General features: G+C 40.5%; 1 protein-coding gene across 7 annotated transcripts in view; it reads right to left on the bottom strand.

The window, feature by feature from the left end:
- Window positions 1–27,549, bottom strand: part of FBXW7 (F-box and WD repeat domain containing 7) — a 350,901-nt gene that overhangs the window by 144,054 nt on the left and 179,298 nt on the right. Inside the window, exon 1 of one of the 7 annotated variants that reach the window (XM_073605122.1) lies at window positions 21,978–22,339. The exons of the other annotated variants lie outside the window; for them this stretch is intronic. Within the exon in view, the coding sequence (XP_073461223.1) occupies window positions 21,978–22,157 (180 nt within the window). The 5' untranslated portion in view covers window positions 22,158–22,339. Of the gene's footprint in view, window positions 1–21,977; window positions 22,340–27,549 lie in introns of those variants that run through there. 7 annotated transcript variants of the gene reach the window in all.

Below are 27,549 nucleotides of genomic sequence, written 5' to 3' on the forward strand. Positions count from 1 at the left end.
GGCACCTGCCCACACTGCCAAAAGTACCAATACCTGGTTTAATGATCATGGTAACACTGTGGTTGATTAGCCAGCAAACTCGCCTGACCTAAGCCTCATAGAGAATTCTGTGGGGTATTGTCAAGAGGAAGATGAGGCACACCAGACCCAACAATAGACACAAGCTGAAGGCCGCTATCAAAGCGGCCTAGACTTTCATAACACCTCAGCAACGCCACAACAGGCTGATCGCATCCATGCCACACTGCATTGATGCGGTAATTCATGCAAAAGGAGCCCCGACCAAGTATTGCGTGCATACTACACTGTACATGGACACCATTTTCGGTAAGCCAACATTTCTGTATTAAAAATCCTTTTTTAATTGGTCTTATGTAATATTCTACTTTTCTGAGATACTGAATTCTTGGTTTACACTAGCTGTAAGCCATAATCATCAAAATGAAAAGAAAGAAACACTTGAAATATATCACTCTGTGTGTAATGCATCTATATAAAATATATGACTTTCACTTTTTGAATTGAATTACGGAAATAAATTAAACTTTTTGAGAATATCTAATTTTTTGAGAGGCACCTGTATATATATTTTAGGGAACAAACTTTCTACTTTTTATATGTATGCTATGACATAGGGAAACAGACTTCTGGGTATTGTGATTTCAGTACTGTTTTAAATCTGCGCCATTCATATCCAGACAACTAAATGTCTTTGCAGGCATTAATGCACTTAAAGTGGTTGTTACCCCAACATTTCATATTCCTGATATGTGCCTGCTGTACCATGTACTAGTATGGAAAAGTATGCTTTGTATTGCTTCATTTGTGTGAAATCCCCAGTGTTCCTGCCAGCCCCTCTGATTTCCTATTAAAAACTGACCACACTAAGCAGGCAAGCACACTGTGGTCAGTTCTCTAACTGTGCTGGGAACTCAGCATGCTCTCCTCCAATTATCAGACTTGTCCTGACATGCCCCCCTGCACAGCCTTTCATTGGGAAGCTCAGAGTGCTGCTGCTTCTACTCTCCCAGCTCTTATGCAGCTAAAAACAGAAGGAATGTGGTCACTTATAAAAAATAGGGGGAAAAAAAGTGTTTATATATTTTTTTTTATATCTATACACAAATATTTTGCCTTTCATTTTTAATTTTAACTGAATGGGTTGCTTTACAAGGTGATCGTTTACAATCACTTTAAGTATTGGCCCTGAAAGTTATCAACTCAATGATGCTAGTGGTACTTCAGTTTTAAGGGTTAGCTAAATTCATAATGTACAGTTAGTCAAAGGTTAGGAACTTGCATTGAAATGTAATGTCAAACACTAAGGGCCCTATTGAACAACAGTAAATGTAACTTTTAGCCAACTTTCATTTAATGGTGAATCAATAATTAACATTTATGACTGAGAACCATGCTATTACATGCCCACTGATCGCTCACAGTATTCATGATGGGGTGAAGCTGGGCAAAATTGTCTCTGGCTCTCAGCCATGTACTAAAAGGTGGAGCAACCTCTCAGACAGCCAGACGGATCACAGCTAAATTGTATAGATCCTTCCTGCGCCTGGTGCAGCTCTGTCCATTCAGCTGATAGCAGGCAATAGTCTGCTATTCGCCAACTCTGGGTCAGGGGAGCATGAAAGTAAATGTACATCTGTTACCCTAAATAGAAGTACAGCCAAAAAAAGCTTTGGCCTTCTCTTTAGCAAGTTAAATCTTTACCCAAAACTAAATTGATAATCAGAATTCCAGCCAAAAAATAACGAGATAAAAATGAATAGCCTGTTAAAAGATTTAATAGCAAAATCAGCTTTAGCTGCAATATTCAGTTTCAAGCAAGAGATTTTTCTTGCAGTAGGCTTCACTACCACTAGGTGTCTTTAGTCTAATAGCCACCTAATAGCTAAACTCATTCAACCCACTTCCTCTGAGTGTAGGCATTACCGACCAGAATTCAAGACAAATTGATTTTTCAGGCTATTGTTTAGGCACAATTAACATTTCAAAATGTTTCCTATAGCATAGAAAATCTTGCCCTCTTTCAGTTAAAAAGGAGTTCCACCCAAAATTGGAACTTCCGCTTTAAGCACTCCTTGCCCCCTTACATGCCACATTTGGCATGTCATTTCACCCTACCTGGGGTACCTGGTTTTCACAGGTACTTCCTTATACAACATTGGTCTAATATTTCAAACCCTGCTGCCTAAAAACCCCACCTGGGGAAATCCTTTTCCTATTTTTTGCCTTCACAGGTACTTCCTGTCCCACTTCCTCCTTCCATTGCTAGGCCACCTGGGCAACTCCTCCTCTCCCCCTAGGCAGCCCCTCCCTCTCTGCAATCTTCTGGGACACATCACAGGTCCCAGAAGATTGCCTGGCCACTAGCAGAGTGCAGTGCGGCTCACATCTGGCTGTGAAGCCACAATCTGTCACAACCGGGCGCCCACAGTAGTAATGCAGGCGCCGCAGAGAGGAGGGGGAGAGGAGCGAGGCTTCGGGTGCCCACATCGCTGGACCGTGGGACAGGTGAGTGTCTGTTTATTAAAAGTCAGCAGCTACACTTTTTGTAGTTGCTGACTTTTACCAAACTGAAAAAAAGACAAACTCCGCTTTGAGGTCCACTTTAATCAGGATGATAATGAATTGGGGTCTTCAGATGGGTCATACGACTGACTGTGTAGTGTGGAAAATGTGTGGCTATTAACCACTTAACAAGCGGCCCATAGCCGAATGAAGGCTACAGGGTGGTTGCCTGACTCTGGGAGGGCGTACAGTGACGTCCTCCCAAAATTCCGCTCTTGCGCGCTCCCTGGGGCGCACACCCGAGAACATCCATGACCGCCGGGTCCAGAGGACCCAGCGCAGCACAGATCCCGGTAAATGGCCGCTAATCACGGCCGTTTACCATGTGATCGCTCCGTCAAATAACGGAGCGATCACATGTAAACAAACCGGCGTCCTCTCCTCCCCTCTCTGTACCAAGGGGGGAGGGATCGGATGGCAGCAGCGCTGTGGGCTGGATGTATAGTGCCCACAGCGCTGCTCTGTGACAACTGCCATCCATCCATCCATGCTCAGCCATCCCTCAATGCTCTGCAATACCCCGCAATACTGTGCAATACCCCGCAATACTCGGCGATACCCTGCAATACCTTGCCATACTCAGCCTCTGTATGTGGCCAGGCTGTGGAAGTCTCACACATGTGGTATCGCCGTACTCAGGAGGAGTAGGAGAATCTATTTTGGGGTGTCATTTTTGGTATGTACATGCTATGTGTTAGAAATATTGTATAAATGGACAACTTTGTGTTAAAAAAAAAAAATGTGTTTTAACCACTTCCCGCCCGCCGGCCGTCATAAGACGTCCTTGACTTTGTGAGGATATATCTGAATGATGGCTGCAACTACAGGCATCATTCAGATATCAGCTTTTTCAGCCAGCGATTCCCTACACCATAAGAATGATCAGCGCCGCCCTCTGGTGCTTCTATCGACTCACCGCTACGATCGAAGCCAGGATCTTTTTTTTTTTTTATTTTTTTTTTTTTATTTCAGGCTTTCCAACCTAGAGGTGAGATGTGGGGTCTTATTGATCCTATCTATTGAAATTAGATAGGCCATCAGTACTTCAGGTGTGATCAATTTTCAGAGATTGGCACCATAGCTTTTGGACTCTATAACTTTCACAAAGACCAAATAATATCCACCGATTTGGATTATTTTTACCAAAGATATGTAGCGGTATAAATTTTGGCCAAAATATTTGAAGAAAAATTACTAATTTGCAAAATTTTTTAACAGAAAGGAAGAAAAATGCATTTTTTTACGGATTTTTCGGTCTTTTTTCTTTTATAGTGCAAAAAATAAAGAACCCAGCGGTGATTCAACACCACCAAAAGAAAGCTCTATTTGTGTGAAAAAAAAGGACAAAAATTTCATATAGGTACAGTGTTGCATGACTGAGTAATTGTCATTCTCAATGTGAGAGCACCAAAAGCTGAAAATTGGTCTGGTTATTAAGGGGGTTTAAGTGCCCAGTGGTCAAGTGGTTAAAAGATTGGCTGTACAGAATTAGCAACCTTTTGGCAGGTGAAACAGTAAGCAAATATGCATTTCAACTGTGCATTTAGCTATTTTCTTGGAGTTTTTCTTTAAATGCAGTCTTCGTTATTTCTTGTAGAGCTGCAAAAGCTTTGAAACAAAATTTATCATAAAACTCTCTTCATATATCACTAAAAAGAATTATGCTACTCATGTATTTTATTTGAAGCTATTTGTATATTATGACATTTTCAAATAAATGAACATTATTAAATTCAGCATTTCACATGAAAGAAATACATTTCAAACTTGTGTCTTTATTAGGAATTCCATAGCTTATTGGGTTCACTTGCTTTTGTATTGTCATTAAACAGGCCGAGTGAGTCACTACATATCATACAACACAGTACGTGTTTGACAGGTTGATTGCAAAGCTGAATTTCCACTAGTAAATTGAAATTCACCATATGCGTGTATTTCATTATTCATTAATGGATCATCTTGAAAGCAATCAGAGATCAGCAGACAAGCCTGCAGAAGTGTTTGATATTGGTTGTTTACAATACAGAAATGACATGCACACGCATAGATGTAGGTCACTCTGGACATACTTGAAAAGCCTTTTACTGATCTAAGGAGGCAGGAGCGTTTGGTCCAAGACACTGCATAGAATAAGAATATGGGAAGCTTGTAATCAAAAGAAATGGTGAGAAGGGGTTTTGGATTCAAACTATTTCTGAAAGATTAATTCCGATTTCCCAAGTAGTAGCAACTTCTTATCATGGCAGATCTGTGCAATTACTGTGTTGCTCACTGTTCTCCTAAGGGAACACTGGCAAGGAATAAAATCTGTTCCTGAGGACCTGCAGGCAAGAAACAAACCCCTGCTACACTATCAAGATGGCCACCTCCTCAGAGACACAGTGTGGAGCTTGGCATGGTAAGCTAGACAAAGGGTAAAGGTCAGAGAGTGACCACATCCAGTGCTATTGACTAGCCCTTAGTCTTTTTTGGGCACAGCTTCCAGAGTTCAGAATAACAAAAAGGAGGGTTTTCTGGATAATAAAAGGTAACAGCAGGTATATTGTGTTATCTGTTCCAAGGCAAACCAAAAAAAAAAATTGTACACAAGACCTAAAAAACAGCAGATAAAACACCTGCATAGTGTGGTCAACCCCTTGGCAGTCTATGCAAGCCATCACAACCAGTTAAGAGATATCGGTAATTGAACTTTGTCTCTTTACCTTGTAACGCTAAGGCTTCAAGTGAAGTGGGCGCGATTTCAAAGTAGCATCAATGTGAATCAGGGCTCAATGTCTATTTACCAGCAGCAGTGTACATGAGGCCTAAATATGCCTATCTCTGCAGATAAGGAAGCTTTAAAAGTACTTTTTCATTAGGCCACACAGGATAACAAGAATTGTTGTACACAGGAAGTCAAGCATTTATCATGCTAAATGTCCAATTGGTGTCTTCTAATTGTGATACTTCATGTTGTAGGTGACATTGACAGTACTGCCAGATTGTGAACTTAAATACTGAATGTAACTTTGCAAGACTGGCTGAGTAAGGCATTTTGAATTTAATTTCATTGATCAACCTCTTGATTGCTCAAGTAGCAGACAGCTGAGCAATAATGTAGAGAAATCCAATTCAAGGAGATTAATGGCCATCAACCCAATTCTGTCTTTAGGGGAAAATTATACAGTCCTGTGAGAATGATGCCCTATGCAAACAATAAAAACATGTATTTGACAATTACACCCTTATTCTAAATGACTGTATTAAAAAATGCATTAAAGTGTAAAAACACACACACACACATTAAGTAAAAAAAATAAAGAAGAAATAAGAAAAAGAAAAAAAAATAGACCACCACCACTATACTAGATGAGTACAGTTTACCAAGAAAATGCACCATTTTAATGCATGAACTGTGCAAAAAACATCATTTCATTTTGCGCCTTTTAAAAAAAAAAAAACAAATGTTTGAAAAGAAATACGCTAGCGCCACCTTGTGTTCTAAGGGAAGTAAGCTAAAACACAATTTGACTGCACATGTAAAGGCAGTTCAGAATGATTATTATTAATCATTATGCTGGTTAATTTGATTTCTGGTTAAATACCAACTTTAATTTTTTTTTTATATCCCATATAAGTGGCCTACAAAAGGGTAATATGTGAAATAAATGAATATACGGAATATACAGTAATAAAACTATGTACCTGTTCAAAGCAAAAGGATGCACTGCTGCGTGCCCCCCCCCCCCCCAATGAATGTGGCATGAAGACTGAATACTACATACTACTGTATCTTATGGTACTGGTCCTCTATCATTGGTCATCAATGGAATCAGGGTACAAGCACCAGCATGAAACGCTTGTGTTAGAGGCAATAGCCGCAGAGATGTGTCAGTATGTGGAAGCACCACAGTTTTCAGCAGAGTCACTGGCCAGCGTCTCTCCACGCTATGTTTGTGAAAAAGTCTCAGTAAATGCAGGGTTGAGTGTCTTCTACTTGATCTAGCGTTTTACCTATTAATTTGATCTGCTGTGATAAAATTAAAGCCCTCTCCCTTCTCAGGTGTTTTTTTTTTTTTCTAATAACATTTTTTGTAAAATAGAATGCCTCAAATGATCCCCACCCAGAAAACTTTTTTATTTAAGAAATTATTTAAGATAATGTTTGCGCATTATCCCTGCGTAGTTAGTTAAGCAAAACAGCCAAGGTGATTTAAAATAAAAATCGCACATTCTGTACAAAACTCAAAGAATTTTCTCTATCCCTGGGCTCCAGGAGTAGGGATCTCTGAAGTGGTGACACCACTTCCTGTTGGGATTTTTAGTCTTCTTATGTGGTGACAACCACTATCATGCCCTGGGAGTCTGAATAAGTGGCAGCGTGGGCGGGACTGTGGGCTGGTATTGGATGAATTAGACTTCTGGCTTGTCCAATCTACCAATGTCTCTGACTTCTGGTCTGATCCACTCACTGTACAGCAAAGTTAAAGGAATAAGCCAGGAGTCTGCCCACTGCAGGAAGAGTTCACTTTACTTAGACAGTAAACAGTCCTCAGACAATATACAGTCTGAATGGGTGGCAATGTGGACACGTATGGGATGAATCAGACTCCTGGCCTATGGTGTAGAGTGGGTAAATCAGACTGGGAGTGTCAAACCATCATGTCCACCCATTGTAGCGAGCTGTGCGGTAATCACCTCACTGCGTGTTTACTGAGAACTACAGGGGGAAATGTGAAAGAACGGTGGCCAGAGGGATAGAGGGCACAGAAGCCACCAATTTAATGAACAGGATATGAGGGGAACAAAGGGTTCCTAAGAAAATAAAGGCGTAAAAAAGCTTTAAGCATACTTTTTGAATCTTTTGTAACGCCTTAAGAAAAGATTGGCAGATTTCTTTAAGAAATGAGGAAACTATTCCAATTTCTTGTCATGTAAATTTATGTCTTTAAATCAAGAAACCATGATAATTCACAAGGAGTTGCATTGGATAGCAATCACAACATGCTAGACTACTTTAAACAGCATCTGATTTATATGGTACTTAAGTAGTATGATCATTTATAGTCATCATTAGCTTAACAAAAGGTCATGTTGATAATGCAAAACATTCAAGGGGCTGAAGGGCTAAAGTGAATTATGGGAATGATGATTGCACTGTCACAAAGTCAAGAGAAAGCGATTATACATTTCTGGTAACTGCAGCATCATTATGCCAAGTAGAGAACACTGTCAACATACATAGCCGCTGACATTTTCGGGCTTTTCTTTCAAATTTTTCTTTTGCATTTCCCTGTTAAAGCTATATAAAAAGCAGAACAGATCTTGTTGGGTCACGCATGTTGATGATGAGGATAATGCGGACTGGGCACCCCAAAAAAGCTGTGTGAGTGGGCCCAGGACAGCCATGTTGTTTGAAAATCATAGTCAGCCATGACATTTCTTTTTAGTTTTATTTGTTTAGGAGGCAAGGCCGTTCTGCATGAAGACCTTTGAAACCCCTTGGTGTCTTCCAGTGTCCACCTGAGGGACATAACCATTCATCCCCTTACCTCTCCTCTCCCCCTGCTCTTCTTTCCACTCCTATTCCTTTCTTTTTTTTTTTTTTTTTTATTATTATTTACAAATCACCACCCTTTCACACACCGTCACACATCCCCATGCAAAACCCTCCTCACCTGTCCCCTACCCTCCATACACATTTGTCTAGAATCTTCCCCTACATCTTCTCCTAGAACAAAAATGGAAGAAACAACCCAGGACATGTTCTATTCCCTCCTGATTCTTTCCAGATACAAGAGATCAGATTATCCACTTACCGACCAGCCACTGTATATATACGTCATTACTTTGAAGATGGATATCTCGGTAACGGCAGCAGCTGCTGACACAACCGAGGTATCCATCTTTAGGGCCGGCGGTTCTGTATACGATAATGGTAGTCTCTGCGGCATTCGCTGCGAGATCAGTTATCGGCAGCGGGAGAGGTGCCACCCCCCCCCCCGCACCCTCCGCCGCTTACCGGAGCCGCCAGTAGCGGCGGAGGTGATCGGGACCTGTCACTTCCTCAGTATGGAGATAAGTGAGGCTAAGATGGCCCCACCCGTCTCCATACCATAGGATGGCTGAAGCGACCTCATTACGTCAGCTCCGCCCACTTGTCTTAAAGGCACAATTTTTTTTGTGTCTTTTTTTAACGACTTTTTTTTTTTTTTTGCATTAAAGTCTAAATATGAGATCTGAGGACTTTTTTACCCCAGATCTCATATTTAAGAGGACCTGTCATGCTTTTTTTATATTATAATGGGAATAAAAGTGATTTAAATAAAAAAAAAAAAAAGCAGTGAAAAAATAAAATAAAGTAAAATAAATAAGAAAAAAAAAATTTTTTAAAAGCGCCCTGTCCCGACGAGCTCGCGCACAGAAGCGAACGCATACGTGAGTAGCGCCCGCATATGAAAACGGTGGTCAAACCACACGTGAGGTGTCGCCGCGACCGGTAGAGCAAGAGCAATAATTCTAGTCCTAGACCTCCTCTGTAACACAAAACATGCAACCTGTAGAATTTTTTTAAACGTTGCCTATGGAGATTTTTAAGGGTAAAAGTTTGACGCCATTCCACGAGCGGGCGCAATTTTGAAGCATGACATGTTGGGTATCAATTTACTTGGCGTAACATTATATTTCACAATATAAATAAAAATTGGGCTAACTTTACTGTTGTCTTATTTTTTTATTCAGAAAAGTGAATTTTTTCCAAAAAAAGTGCGCTTATAAGACCGCTGCGCAAATACAGTGCAAAAAAAAGTATTGCAATGACCGCCATTTTATTCTCTAGGGTGTTCGAAAAAAAAACATATATAATGTTTGGGGGTTCTAAGTAATTTTCTAGCAAAAAAAACTATTTTAAACATGTAAACACCTAAAATCCAAAACGAGGCTGGTCCTTAAGTGGTTATACATGGTTTATTTTAATGAAAATATCCACAGGAATCCACTATTTCATTCAAAAGTTTAATCATTAATTTTACTCATTCAATGTACAACCAGTTCCTATGTTCTTACCTCGCTGTATACCATATTTTTGTACATTTCTTCCAGTTTTAGAAATGAAAAAAATAAGGAAAAAGCTCCCAAATATTTTTATTACGTATTACGCTTTATTCTGGAGTTTAGACTTCAGGAGTCCAAAGATCTCTGTGAACAGTGGGAGATAAAAGTCATAACCAAATTATCCACCAGAGGTCTTTTTTTTTTTTTCTTTAAACAGCTTTGGCTATAAGAATCATCATGATTTTTTGCACATTTTTCCCCTAAAATTAGAAAGGATTGCAGCCAGAAGCTCCAGGCACCATATTTTCTTAAACACGGTTTGATTAAGGTTTTTGTTTTTGCTGTCTCCCACATACATGAGATCATCAGTTAGATCTGAAGACAATTGTCTCATGTATACAGACAACCTACTGTTAGTACTAAGTTACTTCCCCAGGAAAAGGGAATTCATGAGAAATGTCCTTAATGTGGTGCTTTGTGGTAATCCATGCAAATTACTTGGTACCTAACATCGTTGTAGGCATCAAGAAGAGAGCTTTGAAGATATTTTAGTTAAATGCTCTTTTTGCTCTTCCTTTTAACCACTTAAGGACCGAGCCTCTTTTTGAGATGTCGTTGCAATATTTTGTCACGCCGTATTTTCGCAGCGGTCTTACAAGCGCAATTTTTTGGAAAAAAATTTTGGAAAAAATACACTTTTTTGAATTAAAAAATAAGACAACAGTAAAGTTAGCCCAATTTTTTTTATATTGTGAAAGATAATATTACACTGAGTAAATTGATACTCAACATGTCGCACTTCAAAATTGCGCCAGCTCGTGGAATGGCGACAAACTTTTACCCTTAAAAATCTCCATAGCCGACGTTTAAAAAATTCTACAGGTTGCGTGTTTTAAGTTACAGAGGAGGTCTAGAGCTAGAATTATTACTCTCGCTCTACCGATTGTGTGGTTTGAACACCATTTTCACCTGCGGGCGCTTCTCACGCATTTAAAAAAAAAAAAATTCTCATTTATTTTACCTTTTATTTTTGCACTGTTTAAAAAAAAAAAAAATGTCACTTTTATTCCTATTACAAGAAATGTAAACATCAGGGTGCCGTGAGGTGGCTCTGTGGCTTACGCATGCATTTGCAAATGCGTGCGGACTAAACCCCTGTTTTTAACGCGTACTGTTAGACAGGTCAATTTGGTTGTCTGCGAGCTGGTGGTAAGTAGGCTTTGGTTTTTTCCTGGGCATTCCCCAGGCTTTGTTTGCAAGAAATGTAAACATCCCTTGTAATAGAAAAAAAAGCATGACAGGTCCTGACAGGCACGGCAGTATGTAAACAGTAAAAAAGGGAGGACAGACCATATTGGCCCCATAAAGAATGAGGAAGGACATCTGGTTACAAAGGATGGGGAGATGGCGAAAGTATTGAATTTATTCTTCTCCTCAGTCTTCACGAGTGAATCGGGGGGCTTCAGTAACCAAAACTGCAGTGTTTATCCTCATGACACAACACAGGAAGCACCTACATGGTTAACAGAGGACGGAATTAAAATTAGACTTGAGAAACTTAACATTAATAAATCACCGGGACCAGATGGCTTGCATCCGAGGGTACTTAGGGAACTCAGTCAAGTGATTGCCAGACCGTTGTTCTTAATTTTTACAGATAGTCTACTGACTGGAATGGTACCAGCTGATTGGAGAAAAGCCAATGTAGCACCAATATTTAAAAAGGGCCCAAAATACATCCCTGGGAATTACAGACCAGTTAGCCTAACATCAATAGTATGTAAGCTCTTGGAGGGGATGATAAGGGACTATATACAAGATTTTAGTAAAAAGAACGGTATCATTAGCAGTAATCAGCATGGATTCATGAAGAATCGTTCTTGCCAAACCAATCTATTAACCTTCTATGAGGAGGTGAGTTGCCATCTAGATAAAGGAAGGCCCGTAGACGTGGTGTATCTGGATTTTGCAAAAGCATTTGACACAGTTCCCCATAAACGTTTACTGTACAAAATAAGGTCCGTTGGCATGGACCATAGGGTGAGTACATGGATTGAAAACTGGCTACAAGGGCGAGTTCAGAGGGTGGTGATAAATGGGGAGTACTCAGAATGGTCAGGGGTGGGTAGTGGGGTTCCCCAGGGTTCTGTGCTGAGACCAATCCTATTTAATTTGTTCATAAACGACCTGGAGGATGGGATAAACAGTTCAATCTCTGTATTTGCAGACGATACTAAGCTAAGCAGGGCAATAACTTCTCCGCAGGATGTGGAAACCTTGCAAAAAGACCCAAACAAATTAATGGGGTGGGCGACTACATGGCAAATGAGGTTCAATGTAGAAAAATGTAAAATAATGCATTTGGGTGGCAAAAATATCAATGCAATCTATAAACTGGGGGGAGAACCTCTGGGGGAATCTAGGATAGAAAAGGACCTGGGGGTCCTAGTAGATGATAGGCTCAGCAATGGCATGCAATGCCAAGCTGTTGCTAATAAAGCAAACAGAATATTGGCATGCAATAAAAGGGGGATCAACGCCAGAGATAAAATAATTCTCCCACTCTACAAGGCTCTGGTCCGGCCGCACCTGGAGTATGCTGTCCAGTTCTGGGCACCAGTCCTCAGGAAGGATGTACTGGAAATGGAGCGAGTACAAATAAGGGCAACAAAGCTAATAAAATGTTTGGAGGATCTTAGTTATGAAGAAAGGTTGCGAGCACTGAACTTATTCTCTCTGGAGAAGAGACACTTGAGAGGGGATATGATTTCAATTTACAAATACCGTACTGGTGACCCCACAATAGGGATAAAACTTTTTCGCAGAAGAGAGTTTAATAAGACTCGTGGCCACTCATTACAATTAGAAGAAAAGAGGTTTAACCTTAAACTACGTAGAGGGTTCTTTACTGTAAGAGCGGCAAGGATGTGGAATTCCCTTCCACAGGCGGTGGTCTCACCTGAATGACCGCAACATACAGGGATATACAATGTAATACTGACACATAATCACACACATAGGTTGGACTTGATGGACTTGAGTCTTTTTTCAACCTCACCTATGATGTAACTATGTAAGGTCCTCTTAAATATGAGATCTGGGGTCAAAAAGACCTCAGATCTCATATTTACATTAAAATGCAATCAAAAAATAAAAATAAAAAACTGATATTTAAATTTTTTTTTTTTTTTTTAAATGTACTGTTTTGACGTTGCTTCTGACCTGCAATGTTATGGAGACGGGTGGGGGCCCTCTTTCCCTCACTCATCTCCATGCCCAGCAAGGGTGAAGATCCTATAGCCTCCGCCACTGCCGATGGCTTTGGTAAGCGGCGGAGGGCACCAGAGCGCGGCGGGAGGGGGATGCCTTCTCCCACCGCCGATAAAAATGATCTCGTGGTGAATGCACAGCAGAGACCACTCTCATCGGAAAGCGGACCGCCACCCGAAGAAGAGGATACCAGGTTATGCCAACTAGCTGCTGCCATAACGATATTCCTCTTCAAAGTAAGGACGTATATCGGCGTGCGGCGGTCCGGAAGTGTTTAAAGTTTTTCCAAGCTTGTGGAGAGAAGTCTATTTCCTGCATTAATTACATAATTCTTCAAGACTGGAAATAGTCAATGCAACAACCAGAATAGAAACATTATAACCGCTTACTTAGAATGTAGAGAATAGTATGGAAAGAAGGAACATATTTAAACACAAAATAGCAGGGAGGAAAATGTTAGTTTGCCTACGAGGGCATCAGCTTATTAAATCCATCTTCAAAATGTCAAGATTAGGGTTGCAAACCATACATCTGAAACACCCTGCTTTGGAGCCTTTACCAATTTCTAGTCTTTCTTGCTAATTAACTTAAATAAGGTTGCTGGATTTATCTTGGCGATATGAGAAATCCATTAAGAGATCTTTAGAGTAGAGCTGCAGCCTCTTTAAAATGAGACACAGCTTCTCAATGCAGATGCTACATCAAAATGTTTTTGGATTCACCATCTTTCCAGTTAATATCTTGTTTGCCTGCATAGAATAGGACATTCTGGCTAACAGTTACGATCTGATACTTCACCCATTTTAGTGTATTTAAAAGACTGAAAATTAGTGTTTTAGAAGACTCCCATTTACATACCTGTTGTTGGGTTTATTTTTTGTCCTACACGGGCTTAATAAGCCAAAAAGCAAGCATTTCCACAATTTCCCTCCAGACCAGACAACGCTGACTCGTGCCATGGTGTTTCATATAAAGTGAAAATTTTAATGACAGGTCCACTTTAACCACCTCCAAACTGGGCTAATTCTGATTTTGCAAAATTTGTGTCACCGGCGCAAAAAATAAGTACGTGTATTATTTGTCTATAAGTCTATAACCACTAAAGCCCCGGACCATTTGGCTGGCAAAAGACCAGAGCGTTTATTGCGATTCTGGACTGCGTCGCTTTAACTGACAATTGCGTGGTCCTTTGACATGGCTCCTAAACAAAATTGACGTCCTTTTTCCCCCACAAATAGAGCTTTCTTTTGGTGGTATTTGATCACCTCTGCGGTTTTTATTTTTTGCACTATAAACAAAAAAATAGCGACAATTTTGGAAAAAAAAACGCATTATTTTTTACTAAAATAACACCAAAAAATATATTAAAAAAAACATCATTTTTCCTCAGTTTAGGCCGATACGTATCCTACATATTTTTGGTTAAAAAAAAAAAAAAAATCGCAATAAGCGTTTATTGATTGGTTTGTGCAAAAGTTATAGCGTCTACAAAATAGGGGATAGTTTTATGGCATTTTTATTAATAATCTTATTTTTTACTAGTAATGGCGGTGATCAGCGATTTTTATCGTGACTGCGACATTATGGCGGACAGATCGGACACTTTTGGCGCTATTTTGGGACCATTCGCATTTATACACCGATCAGTGCGATTAAAAATGCATTGATTACTGTGTAAATGTGACTGGCTGAAGGGGTTAACCACTAGGGGGCGCTGTAGGGGTTAAGTGTGTCCTAGGGAGTGATTCTAACTTTGGGGGGAGGGGCTATGTGTGACACGACACTGATCACCGCTCCCGATTACAGGGAGCGGTGATCAGTGTCACTGGGCAGAACGGGGAAATGCTTGTTTACATCAGCAATTCCCCGTTGTTCCTCTCCATGAGACGATCGCGGGTATCCCCGCGAACATCCAGTCTGCGTGACCCACAATCACACTCCCGGAGCTCGCGGCGGGCGCGCGCCCACAAACCGCTTTTTAAAGGGCAATGTACAGGAACGTTAATATGCCTGTACGTGCCCTTCTGCCAACGTATATCGGCGTGAGCCGGTTGGCAAGCGGTTAAATTTGTGTGTCGGATATAAAAGCCTTGATTTATTCCTGTATCAACCACTCCTCTCATTAGAATGTATCCGGGAGTTCCCAACTGGTATGGCAATATTCATTCCATAGATCTCCACATAAGGTAATCTTAAAATCGCATAAGAAACAAACAGCCATCATTGCGCAACATTCTATAATTTATTCCATCAAAAAATGTGTCAAATATTGCACTCACAAAGTATAGTGCCTTAGGACCAGCACTGAGTCTTTCCAGCAATACGTTTGGAGCCTGTGTATCGCAGTTCCGTCTCCAGGAACCGGCATGCAGTACAAGCCTTGATTTTATGCGGGTTAAGGACCGGAAGTGACGTCGGCGTTACCCAGAAGCCCCTGGTTGATCCAGGCATGAATCAAGGCTTTTATATTTTTGGTCTCTGGTGAGTGTTCATTTTAGAAGGTTGTGGTGAATGACGGATTGGTGGAAGTTAATTCAATACGAATTCAGATCTGTGCACGTGGATTTTGAATACCCATTTTTGAAGAGGAGCACTGGGACTTCCTTTTCTATATATACACAAGTTTTATTTGATTACATAGTGGTATATTGTATATACAGTTTACACAGCATGTTCCGTGGTTAATATTAATCACTAATGACTGCTATATTGATGGATGTAAATTAGTATTCACTGCCACAGGTATGTGGTAAGAATTATTTTGGGGTTAGCACAGTTCTCAAATATATTAAAAAACATTAATTCTGACATTGCTCTCATACATGTAAAGATAAGCCTTTTGTTTGCTAGAAAATTACTAAGAACTCCCAAAAATTACATATTTTTTAGGCAGAGGCCCTGCAGAAAAAATGGTTGCTGTTGCAATGTTTTATGTCACACGAGATGTGTGCAGTGGTTAATCAAACGCACATCAGGGAAAAATACACTTCAATGAATATTAGTACATACAAAACACAATATAATACCCAATTTTTGGGTAAAATATAAAAGACAATGTTATGCCAAGTAAAGAGATACCGAATATGCCACACAATTGCTCAGGCCCATGGAATAGCGACAAACTATAGTACATAAATTATCCATAGGTGACTTCACAAACCTTTACAGGTTACCAGATTAAAGTTACACAGAGGCCTCATGCTAGAATTATTGTTCTCATTCTGATGTTCGCAGTGATACCTCACTTGTGGTGCAATCACTGTTAACATGCACGTGGGAATGGTGGCGAAATAAAGTCTCTGATTAAAATTTTATTTTATACATTGTACCTTTAAGTTTTTTTTTTACAAACTTTATTGCCATCACAAAAGATGATCATCCCTTTTGATAGCACAGGCCATGATAGTCTTCTTTATGCACTCCAAAACAAGGGATCAAACTGAGATATGATTGACTGGCTGCTTTACAAGCCGTCAATCGATTGTAAACAAACAAACCGAAACAAAAAGTCCCCTATGTGATATAATATGTGATTGTTTGTGATGAGATCTCTTTAAGGAGACACTGCAGATGTTTCACCTGCCGTTCACTAAGGCTTTAAGTACACGGGATGTTTAACCTCTCCTGAACGATTGAATTCGACAGCTAGAAACCGGCGTCTAAAAACGTTAGTTTAGCCACACGTTTGTGTTTAGAAGCATTTGTGTAAAAAAAAAAAAAAAAAAAAAAAATTTTTTTTTTTGTTAACCAATTCCCGACCAGCCACCGCAGTTATACTGCGGCAGGTTGGCTCCCCTGTGCAAGCCGTCGTAGCTATAAGTCGGCTCGCGGGGTCGGGATAGCAGGCGTGTGACCGCTGCACAGCAGAGGTGCCGATGCTTGTGGCCGATGGTCGCGATGACCGCCGGCCACGAGTGATCGTGAGCAGGAGACACAGAACAAGGACGAGTGTGTGTGTAAACACACATTTCCCTGTTCTGAGAGGAGTGACATTTTGTGTGTTCCTATTAGCTAGGAACCACGATCCGTAACTTCCTCTAGTCAGTCCCCTCCCCCTTCGGTTAGAATCACCTCCCAGGGAACACAGTTAACCCCTTGATTGCCCCCTAGTGTTAACCCCTTCACTGCCAGTGACATTTTTACAGTAATCAATGCATTTTTATAGCATTGATCGCTGTATAAATGCCAATGGTCCCAAAAATGTGTCAAAATTGTCCGATGTGTCCGCCATAATGTCGCAGTCACGATAAAAATCGCAGATCGCCATTACTAGTAAAAAAAAAAAAAAAAAAAAAAAAAAAATAATAATAAGTAATAATAAAAATAATAAAACTGCTATAAATCTATCCCCTATTTTTTAGACGCAATAACTTTTGTGCAAACCAAACGCTTATTGTGATTTTTTTTACCAAAAATATGTATTAGAATACCTATCGGCCTAAACTGAGACAAAATTTGCTGAGAAAAATTAAAAAAAAAAAAAAAAAAAATGGGGATATTTATTATAGCAAAAAGTACAAAATAGTGTTTTTTTTTTTTTTAAATTGTCGCTCTTTTTTGTTTATAGCGCAAAAAATAAAAAACGCAGAGGCAATCAAATACCACTAAAAGAAAGCTCTATTGTACATGTACTGATAAGATAACACAGAAGAGAGGTCAGGGGCAGTTAAACAAAATTCCCAACTGCTCCTAAACGTTCGTTTACCAGAGGCCTAAAACTAAGAGTACAGACTGCACGTCATTTACATGTTTTTTTTTATAGCTAGGGGAGATCAGCGAATGGATAATCACTGGCAGCAACCACAGATGGGAAGCCAGGGTGGGGGGGTTAGGGGAATGTTGGGTACAGTTCCAGGGGCAACAGAAAGTGATCAGATGGCTGTACAGCCACCAGATTGCTTTTTACTGAGCATAAGATGTCCTTCAAGGCTGAATGACACCCAGGAGCGAGCATCACCATGGTGTGCCCTTCATTTACAGTGTACAATTAAAAAATAATGGCCAAAGCTTTTTTGGTCATACTTCCCTTCTGGGTCATAAAAGAGAACTTGTTTCTACACTCCTGTGACCCAAATTCAGCTGATGGGACATTGCAGCCATATAAATGAGTATATATGTTTGTGCTTTTGCTATTCCACACTTGTCCTTTAAGTTATTATGTCAACAACCCAACAGAATGATGTAGTTTGCCATCAGAATAAATTTTGTGCTGTGCAACTTAAAGCGGGGGTCCACCTATCTATCGTTTTTTTTTTTTTTTAGTTCATTCACAAAATTTTCTTCTCAGCATTACATACTCACATATTGTGTGTAATATGTCCGCCTGTGTCAGATTTCGTCGGAAAGAATAACTTATATTATTCACTGCAGGCGGTTTCCATCTTCATTGTGGGCATTTGAAGCCCACAAGCATTTATTTCCTGGATGTGGTGAATGCTGTGCTCCCAGCATTTACCGCTCGTTCCCGCACATGCTCAGTGGCATCCTGGGAAGCCTGATACTAGCTCCCAGGAGTCTGGGAGAGGCTAGAAACACGCCTACTCCCACGGGAGGAGAACCAGGAAGTGCAAAGAAGAATAGAAAAATAAAAGGTAATTACGGCGATTTAATTTTTTTTTAAACGGCATGTCAGCATCTAGGCAAGGAAGAGAATACATACAGATATTGTTCAAAATTTGGGTGGAACCCTGCTTTAATACTGTACAACTTAAAAACACTTATAAGACTTTTGCCCAATTGCAGATAAAGATTTTTGCAGCTATCATCCGGTCTGCCAGATTTGGTTGTTTTTTATATCTATGACTTGGTTCTGTCAAACCCTGTTGTGTCCATTATGGGAGGTTTTCGCTTTCATGGTTGAATTTAATTTTTTTTTTTTTTTTTTTAATGTTAAAGTGGATCCTTTAGTTAAATGAACCAAAACCGAACAGTGAAGATTTGCTATATTAGAAGGAAAATATAAAAATGTTAATTTTGCACTAGCAGTACCCTGAAAAATGTACCCTTTTCCATGAATTCCTCTTGAAAAATAGTAGTGCACTTCCTGACATGTGGCTGTGCCTTGGCACTCCAATAATGTGAGATCATCTAAGGCCCTGCTGGTTCTGACTATGAGGTCTAGTGATGTCTCTACTTTATTGCTCACTGTTCTACTTGCTAAAAGGAGTTTTGGAGAGGAAACTATAGGGAAAGGATCTTCCTTCTTCTGCGTCATTCACTGTGTGGATCTGTGCTTTTTGTATTACACATTATTTGCATGCATTCATTTACTTAAAGTGTTACTAAATCCAGGACCCTGCATTTACTATATTTGGTCTCCCACAATACACAGAACGTGGAAATGCAATTATTTTAGTAAATATAAATTTTCAAATACCTTTTCTCATCAGCAGTATATAGCAGTCTTATGACTTCTATCAGTGTCTGGTTAAAGCTTGTAAGAGGAATTTTCATTTTGCTATGAGGCTGCAGGACCCTGAACAAAGCGGATTGGCCCTGTGCTGATCACATGCACCCTCCCAAGAAAAAAAAAAGAAAGACTCTCTAGCAATACACAACAAATTGAGCATGTGCAGAGTGACTCCAAAAGCACGGTCTTATTAAGGAATGGATTGGGGACAGTGGAAGGGGAGGATCAAACAGCCTTTTTACACAATGCAGGAGGATTAAACCCCATAGCTTCCACAGTTAGAACAACAAGCATGCTTTACTGCATATACAGACTGATTTTACTGTTGTGGGTTTAGTAACACTTTAAAGCGGGGTTCCACCCAAATTTTGAACAATATCTGTATGTATTCTCTTCCTTGCCTAGATGCTGATACGCTGTTTAAAAAAATTTAAATCGCCGTAATTACCTTTTATTTTTCTATTCTTCTTTGCACTTCCTGGTTCTCCTCCCGTGGGAGTAGGCGTGTTACTAGCCTCTCCCAGACTCCTGGGAGCTAGTCTCAGGCTTCCCAGGATGCCACTGAGCATGTGCGGGAATGAGCGGTGAATGCTGGGAGCACAGCATTCACCACATCCAGGAAATAAATGCTTGTGGGCTTCAAATGCCCACAATGAAGATGGAAACCGCCTGCAGTGAATAATATAACTTATTCTTTCCGACGAAATCTGATACAGGCGGACATATTACACACAATATGTGAGTATGTAATGCTGAGAAGAAAAGTTTGTGAATGAACTAAAAAAAAAAAAAAAAAAAAATGATAGATAGGTGGACCCCCGCTTTAACTTGGGAAAAGAAAACCTAAAGCTAGGACAACTTTAAAGATGATTCAATAGGAGGTGTACCAGGGAACAACAAAAACTTCCAAGCAGAGAACAGAATTGGGAATTAGGGAACTAAGATCTGATTGCTGGAGTATACAGAAATGTATGTGTAAGAAGCAAGGGGCTAGCTCAGCTGACTCTGCTCCACCAGTAACTAAAATCTGCCCTTCAGTGGACTGACAAGTTGTGGGACATATTTATAAAGCAGTGAATGTGACATTCGCCAAACATTTCCAGAAGGTTAATCATTCCCTATAATTTAAAAAAACCCTATGTGCCAGGTAGATTTACCAGCAGGGAATCCTGTATATATGCCCATATATTGTGAGTCAATACAAAACTCAAGAAAACCTAAATAATTTTACATTTTGTTGCTGTATACGCACATTCTGCTGACTACCTCTCCACCTAAAACTAGAAGGCTTTAATAAACGAATATCATATTGCTGTTAGTTGCAACATCTAGAATAGAAGCTGGGTGCTTCGATGAAATGAAGTACAAAATGGAGTTGGCAGACTCCGTGCCCTATGCCCATGTATAGTCATCGGCTTGATGGACGCTCAATATAAGTAATACACGAGATGTACACAAGCTGAACAGAACGATCTCATAACCTAAATCATACTGCTGGCACCAAATTACTACTTCTATAATGAAAGCATTAGTTGGCCTCTGATGGATCCTAGATTCGACCGGTGTGCCCCTGGAATAGTTCATGAATTCGCTCAACAGGGAAAATAAGTGCGTAACACTTTATAAGGAATTACTGACTGGCAGCCATATTTAAACCAAACCAACAAAAATATAGTACAATATCTTATTTGTAAGAATTAAATCACAAATCTAGACTCAATGAGAGAAATTAACACAGTTGCTTATCAAATCAAATATAAATATATATTAACAAAACGTTAGCAAAAATCTTTAGGTCTGTTGTGTGACCAAATCAGCTGCTTGGGTTTTGTTCCGTCATTGGGGCAAATTGTGACTGTCTGCCCATTTCCTGTGCTGCAAATAGACTACTAATTTAGCAAATAAATTCAACTTAATGGGCGCAGAACTTGTTAGAAACATTACGGGCATTTTTTAAACGTGTACAGATGTTTGGTTGCTAATTTACTACACAAACTGCTTACAGAGAACAAATCTGTTCTTGAATTAGAAATAAAATAAACTACAGATAAGCTACGGAAACATTAAGATTGTTTTGAAAAATGTACTATACGCGCTATACGTAACTATTTCTTTAGAAGAAAAAAATGGCTACAAATAAATGATTCAATAGTAACCTAACAAATCGTCTATAGGGCCTATGTATAAACAGGGGCCGAAACGTACTGGCACACAATAACCTTACTTTGTAAAGTTACAACACTACAGCTCAAGGGGTAACCTTTCCGAATATTGAAAATGACAGTACAAAGCCACAGACGAAGCACTCAGGATTATCTATATTTAAACTATATCTCGAGCGTTGCATAGCGACTTGCTATTTTTATTTATGCGAGCTCTAAAGTGGTTAACCAGAGTGCTTGGTAAGCTTGTGAAATTTGTAAAGCGTTTACATTCAGCAAAATAATTGCAAGACAAACCTGCTGTAAAATCTGTCTGCAGCCTAGAACACCTAAATGAATGGCTAGCAGTATCAAAGCACATCTTTGACAATAACTGATAAACTGCACAAAATTGAAATGAATACTGCTGGGTCTGTATTCAGGAAGTGATATCTCAGAAAAAGGAGAACATTTTCTTCTGAATCAGAAATACTAACATACTCGCGGTTAGACAGTTTCCAGAATAAAAGCCAAATACTCACCCGTCTGCGGCAAAAAGGCAGGCCGTGGGCTATGATGCTGATACAAAAGGTTTTCATCACGGTTTGGTGTGGCAAACTTTCTTTAGTGCTTGTGAGATCAATGGGGACCAAATCATAATTTAGGGTAGCTTTATCAGACTTGGACATCCTTGAGTGACTCTTGCTCGCTGATACTAACATACAGAAACGTTCATATTCACCATCTGATGGCTTCCTGTACAGAAGAGCCCAAAGTGGCTCTCGAAAATCCCAAGGCCTTCTCTTCCTGTCTTTCAAGTTGTCCCTGTGCTGTTCTGACCTATGTGTGGCTTGCTGAAGTACATGCTGTCCGAGTATAGCAAGGAATTATAAACTCCAAATGGGGAGCAGACTGCTCCTGTCATTCAGGCAGCTGCCAGTCCCTCCCATAGCAAGAGAGGAGCAATTACTGTACAGTATAATGCAGTCTGCCCCTTCACTAGTCACACTGCAAAGTTTGCATTCCACAAGTGGTCCTGCAACTCAGGACACTAACATTTATAAAAGGGAGGCAGGTGGTGAGATCTGAATTTGTACACGACCCAAAAAAAAAAAAAAAAAAGTTTAACAATAGGAAATATTTTAGGACTTATTTTTTTCAGCTTTTTGTTTAAAGAATTTATATGGTACAACAAAGAGTTGTTATTGTAAATTTTGCTTTTATTACGTAAGAGAAGAATACTGACACATCAATTTATCTGATGAGTGAATGTCCGTCCTTGGTATGAAGGAAGAGTAGGTGGAAGACAGACATAAAATAAAATTCCAACTTCATTTAGACAGAAAAAAGAAATGTATTTTATCCTCTGCTGCCCTCTGGTGGTACAATCTAAAAACACAGAAATTACCTGTTTTAAATAACAGGCTGAAATCGCCAGGCATCATTATCTGTAGTTATTTCATAGAAATAGCCAGCGACTGATCAATAATTGCAGATTGTCGCATACTTGTGTTATTTAATGATACCTGTATACAGTGTATAATTTTATGCATTACACCTATATTTAAAGTAGAATAGGCAAAACTTTTTTTTTTTCTTATTGTGAAAAGAATAAGGGATGGAAAAAAAAAAAAAATCAGCAAATTGAGGGAATCCCTTGGAGACTTTAAGGTCACCAGAACTAGAGTCCCCATTGGAAGATTTCCCCTCTATTACTTTTCTGGGGACAACCCTACATTTGGGATTTTCTTTTACTTTCACTTTTGATGATAATGGTAAATATGACAAATAGAGAGAGGGAGAATCTCCCTAACGGGGGGCACAGACGCAGCAGAAACTTGACAGGGGTTCTACATCCTCTCCCCATAAGTTTTGCCTCTAAAGTTTCTTCACAATTATTGTATAAAATCTCAATTGTCTATATGTAAATGCTGGAACAAGAGTAGAGAACTCTGGTATTCAATAAAAGATCCATTTATTAAAGACCTGTGTAAGTATTTAAAGTATGCAGTTTTGGGTTAGACGCTGGCATTTTGGGACATTTCTGAAATGCTTGCATTAAGTGCCTGTTCCAAGGATCTGTGAGGTGGCTCTGCTGATCTGAACAGCTGCTGAAGATACAAGAAGAAAGACAGCAAGCTGACAGTTGTTCCCGGAAGAATGTAGCTGCTCATTAGCCGCTTGTGCTGTGGTAGCACCTTTTTTTCTGGACTATGTGAAGAATGGCGAAGCACAACAGGTAGGTTAAACATTCCATGGATGCCACATTACGTGGCCCTAGATTAACATATCTCAGGAAAGACGTTGTGGTTTACATACATGTTTTCTGAGATAGCAGAAGTCAATATCTGCAGAAAAGCACCTCACTAAGAATAGATTACGCCCAAAATAAGAGCAGGGTGATAGAGGGTAAAACCATCACAACAAAATATACGCATTGCGTTCCAACATCATGACGACGGGTATGCACATTAGACCGACAGTATAAAAGGCAAAAAGTACTTAAAGTGGTAGTAAATGCTGGAGATTAAAAAAAAAGGTCCAGTCCTACTTCAAGATAGTGTTATAACGTGCTAGTATGCATTGTTTACTAGCACATTATGAGAGACTTTGCTTAAAACAAAGCCCTTCAGCGACACGCTGTCACCGCTGTTCCACCACGTCTTCCTTCAGTGTTCAGCTGCTTGAATGGCTAAGCCACGATAACGTCACTCCTGTACATGAATCATGACTGTGGCACAGGGCTCTGAAGGGACAGCATGAGAATGCCGACCTTTTACAGTGCATGCGTTTGTCACCATCTACTATTAAGGTGCACGTTTAGGAGATTTTAATTTCACCTACAGTTAAGCTTTATTATAAGCTTACCTGATGGTGAAAGTAGCAGAAACAAGTTTACTCACACTTTAAAGTGCTTGTAAACCCACTTTTTAGACTTTAACCTATAGGTAAGCCTAGAATAAGGCTTACCCATAGGTAGTGGAAATATCTCCTAAACGTGCGCCGTTTAGGAGATATTTCACTTGTAGTCCGCCGGAAATTCCAACGGCACATGCGCAGGGAAGAAGCTAAACAAAGTGCCGTTTCTTCCCTAGCCTATGCCGTTAGTCGCGGCTCCCGTGCGCATGCGTGGGAGTGACGTCACAGGGCTTTGGCGAATCACAGAGCCGGAGTCCGCGGCCCAGAAGGAAGAGGGCCAGAAGATGGACGCTGCCCACACATGGGACATTGCTGGATTCTTTTGCAGGTAAGTGGCACATAATGGGCTAGTATGCATTATGCTTTTCATTTGCAGGCTGCAGCAGCGAGAAAAAGAGGAAGTAAAACCCATCAGGGTTTACTTCCTCTTTAAAGAATATGTAAGCCCAACATTTCAAATTCCTGATATGTGCCTGCCGTACCATGTACTTGTATGAAAAAGTAACCAGTTCTCTTTATATTTCTTCATTTGTGTGAAATCTCCGATGTCTCTGCCAATCCCTCTGCTGTCCTATTAAAAAATGATCACACAGCATGGTCAGTTCTCTAGCTATGCTGGGAACTCAGTCTGCCCCCCCCCCCCTGCATAGCCTTTCACTGGGAAGATCAGTGTGCTGCTGTTGCTCCTCCCCTCGGCTCTTATGCATGTGATCGCTTATAAAAATTAAAAAGGGGGGGGGGGGAGTATTTACAACGTTTTTTTTCTACTTATACACAAACGTTTTGCCTTTCATTTCTATTTTAAACTGAATGTCCCACAAATAGAGCTTTCTTTTGGTGGTATTTGATCACCTTTGCAGTTTTTATTTTGTGCACTATAAACAAAAAAAAGACCAACAATTAAAAAAAAATATATATATATTATATATATATATATATATATATATCTATATATCTATATATATTTTACTCTCTGCTATAATACATATCCAAAAGAAAAAAAAAATGTAAAAAAAAACTAAATTTCTTCATCAATTTAGGTCAACATGTATTCTTCTACATATTTTTGGTTAAAAAAACAATAAGCGTATAATGATTGGTTTGCGCAAAAGTTATAGTGTCAACAAACTATGGGATATTTTTATGGCATTTTTATTTTTTATTTTTTTTTTACTAGCAATAGCGGTGATCAGCAATTCTTAGCGGGACTGCGACATTGTGGCAGACAGATCGGACAACTGACACTTTTTTGGGACCAGTAACATTTAAAAAGCGATCAGTGCTATAAAAATACACTGATTACTTTTTAAATGACACTGGCAGGGAAGGAGATAACACTAGGGGGCGTACAAATGGTTAAATGTGTTCCCTGGGAGGTGTTTCTAACTGTGGGAGGGAGTGTTACACTGGTGGAAAAGAGAGATCGTGATTCAGCCTAACAAACGCGATCTCTCAGTTTTCCTCCCTGAGAGATAAGCGGTGTGCTTTATTTACATCGGCACACCACTGATCCGTCTCTCCTGTGAACGATCGGCGGGTCGTGGCGGCCGGACCCGCTGCTTCCAGTTTGTAAAGCGGCATACCCCCTAAACCACGTGCATGAAAACACGTACAGGTACGTGATTTTGCGCACTCGGGCCACCCGGCCGCAGTTAATATACGTGGAGTGGTCCGGAAGCGGTTAAAGGCCAAGTTCACCTTCAGTGACATGTTACTGGGGGGGGTGGGGGGGGGGGTTGGTGTTAGGTGCTGTTTAGTAACATGTTGTTAAATAGCCCCTGCCCACTCCCCCACCCCATATCGCATGACAGCAGGCACCCCCGCACATGTTAAACAGTGTAGCTGTTTGGGGCTCCGCCCACACAGCCATGCCATTCATTCACAGGAGTCTGTGAATGAATGAACAAGTCCTCTCTGTCACACTGCAGCATAGGGCTTGGAGGTTCTCAGTGAATTGCGAGGGTACTGGTGAATGCTCTTGTAGATTACTGACACTTCCTACAGCTTGCAAACAGAAGTATGGGCAGGAAGCTGTAGGCAAGGTCTTCAGGAGCCTGACACTACACCTGGGATCTGCTGATCACGGGTAAAATTCTCTGAAGACTACAGAGGGGAAAAGAAAAAAAAAAATGTAAACACGCAATTATGTTCATAGTCCAAGAAAAAGTGAAAACCAAGTCATCTGCTTTTTGTCAGCAAGCATATAGCCCAGAGCAAATAGGGCATTTACACCATCACAGAGCCTTGGAAACTCTTAGGCTACATGCCCACGGATGTTTTAAAAAACGAGCTGCAAAGCTAATACCGACGCTAGGAAAAAAGCGGCGTTAAAAACAATATTTTTTTTGCGTTGTGCATTGGCGTCAATATTAGCCATGCTAGCTTTCAGCCGCGTTTCTCTGTCTCTATTCAAAATCAATGGAGCCCATGAATTTGAATAGAAGTCTCACCAGAAGTTGGATCAAGATGATCCGACTTGCGGTGCAGACTTGTGTGCTGAGAATCTTGAAGGGGAACCCAGACAAAATTTTGCGTGAGGTTCCCCCCAAGATCCATTCCAGGCCTTTATCCGAGCATGCAGCCCGGCAGGTCAGAAAAGGGGGGGGGGGGGACGAGCTAGCACTACCCCCCTCCTGGACCACCATACCAGGCCACATGCCCTCAAAATGGGGGGTGGGTGCTTTGGGGCAGAGGGGGCCCCTGTGGCCCCCCCCCACCCCAAAGCACCTTGTCCCCATGTTGATGAGGACAAGGGTCTCTTCCGGACAATCTTTGCCCAGTGGTTGTCGGGGTTGGCGTGCGGGGAGTAATAGTGATCTGGAAATCCCCTTTAAGAAGGGGCCCCCAGATCACGGCCCCCCACCCAAGGTGAATGAGTATGGGGTACATCGTACCTCTACCCATTCACCTAAATAAAAAAGTGTCAAAATAAAGAAAACTACACAGTTTTTTTTTAAAACAGCTCCGGCTCTTCTCCCCTCTCTCCGCTATTTTCTGCTCTCTTGCTGGGTCTTCTCCGATATTTTCTGCTCTTTTGCTGGGTCTACTCCGCTATCTTCTGCTCTTTTTGCTTGGTCTTCTCTGCTATCTTCTCTTCTTTTGCTGCCCCATACTCATTCACCTAGGGTGGGGAGCCATGATCTGGGGGGCTCCCAGATCACTATAAGTCCCCGCCCGCAAACCCCGAAAACCACA

The sequence above is a fragment of the Aquarana catesbeiana genome, linkage group LG01 (assembly GCF_042186555.1).
Source record: "Aquarana catesbeiana isolate 2022-GZ linkage group LG01, ASM4218655v1, whole genome shotgun sequence".
NCBI classification, from domain to species: Eukaryota; Metazoa; Chordata; class Amphibia; order Anura; family Ranidae; genus Aquarana; species Aquarana catesbeiana.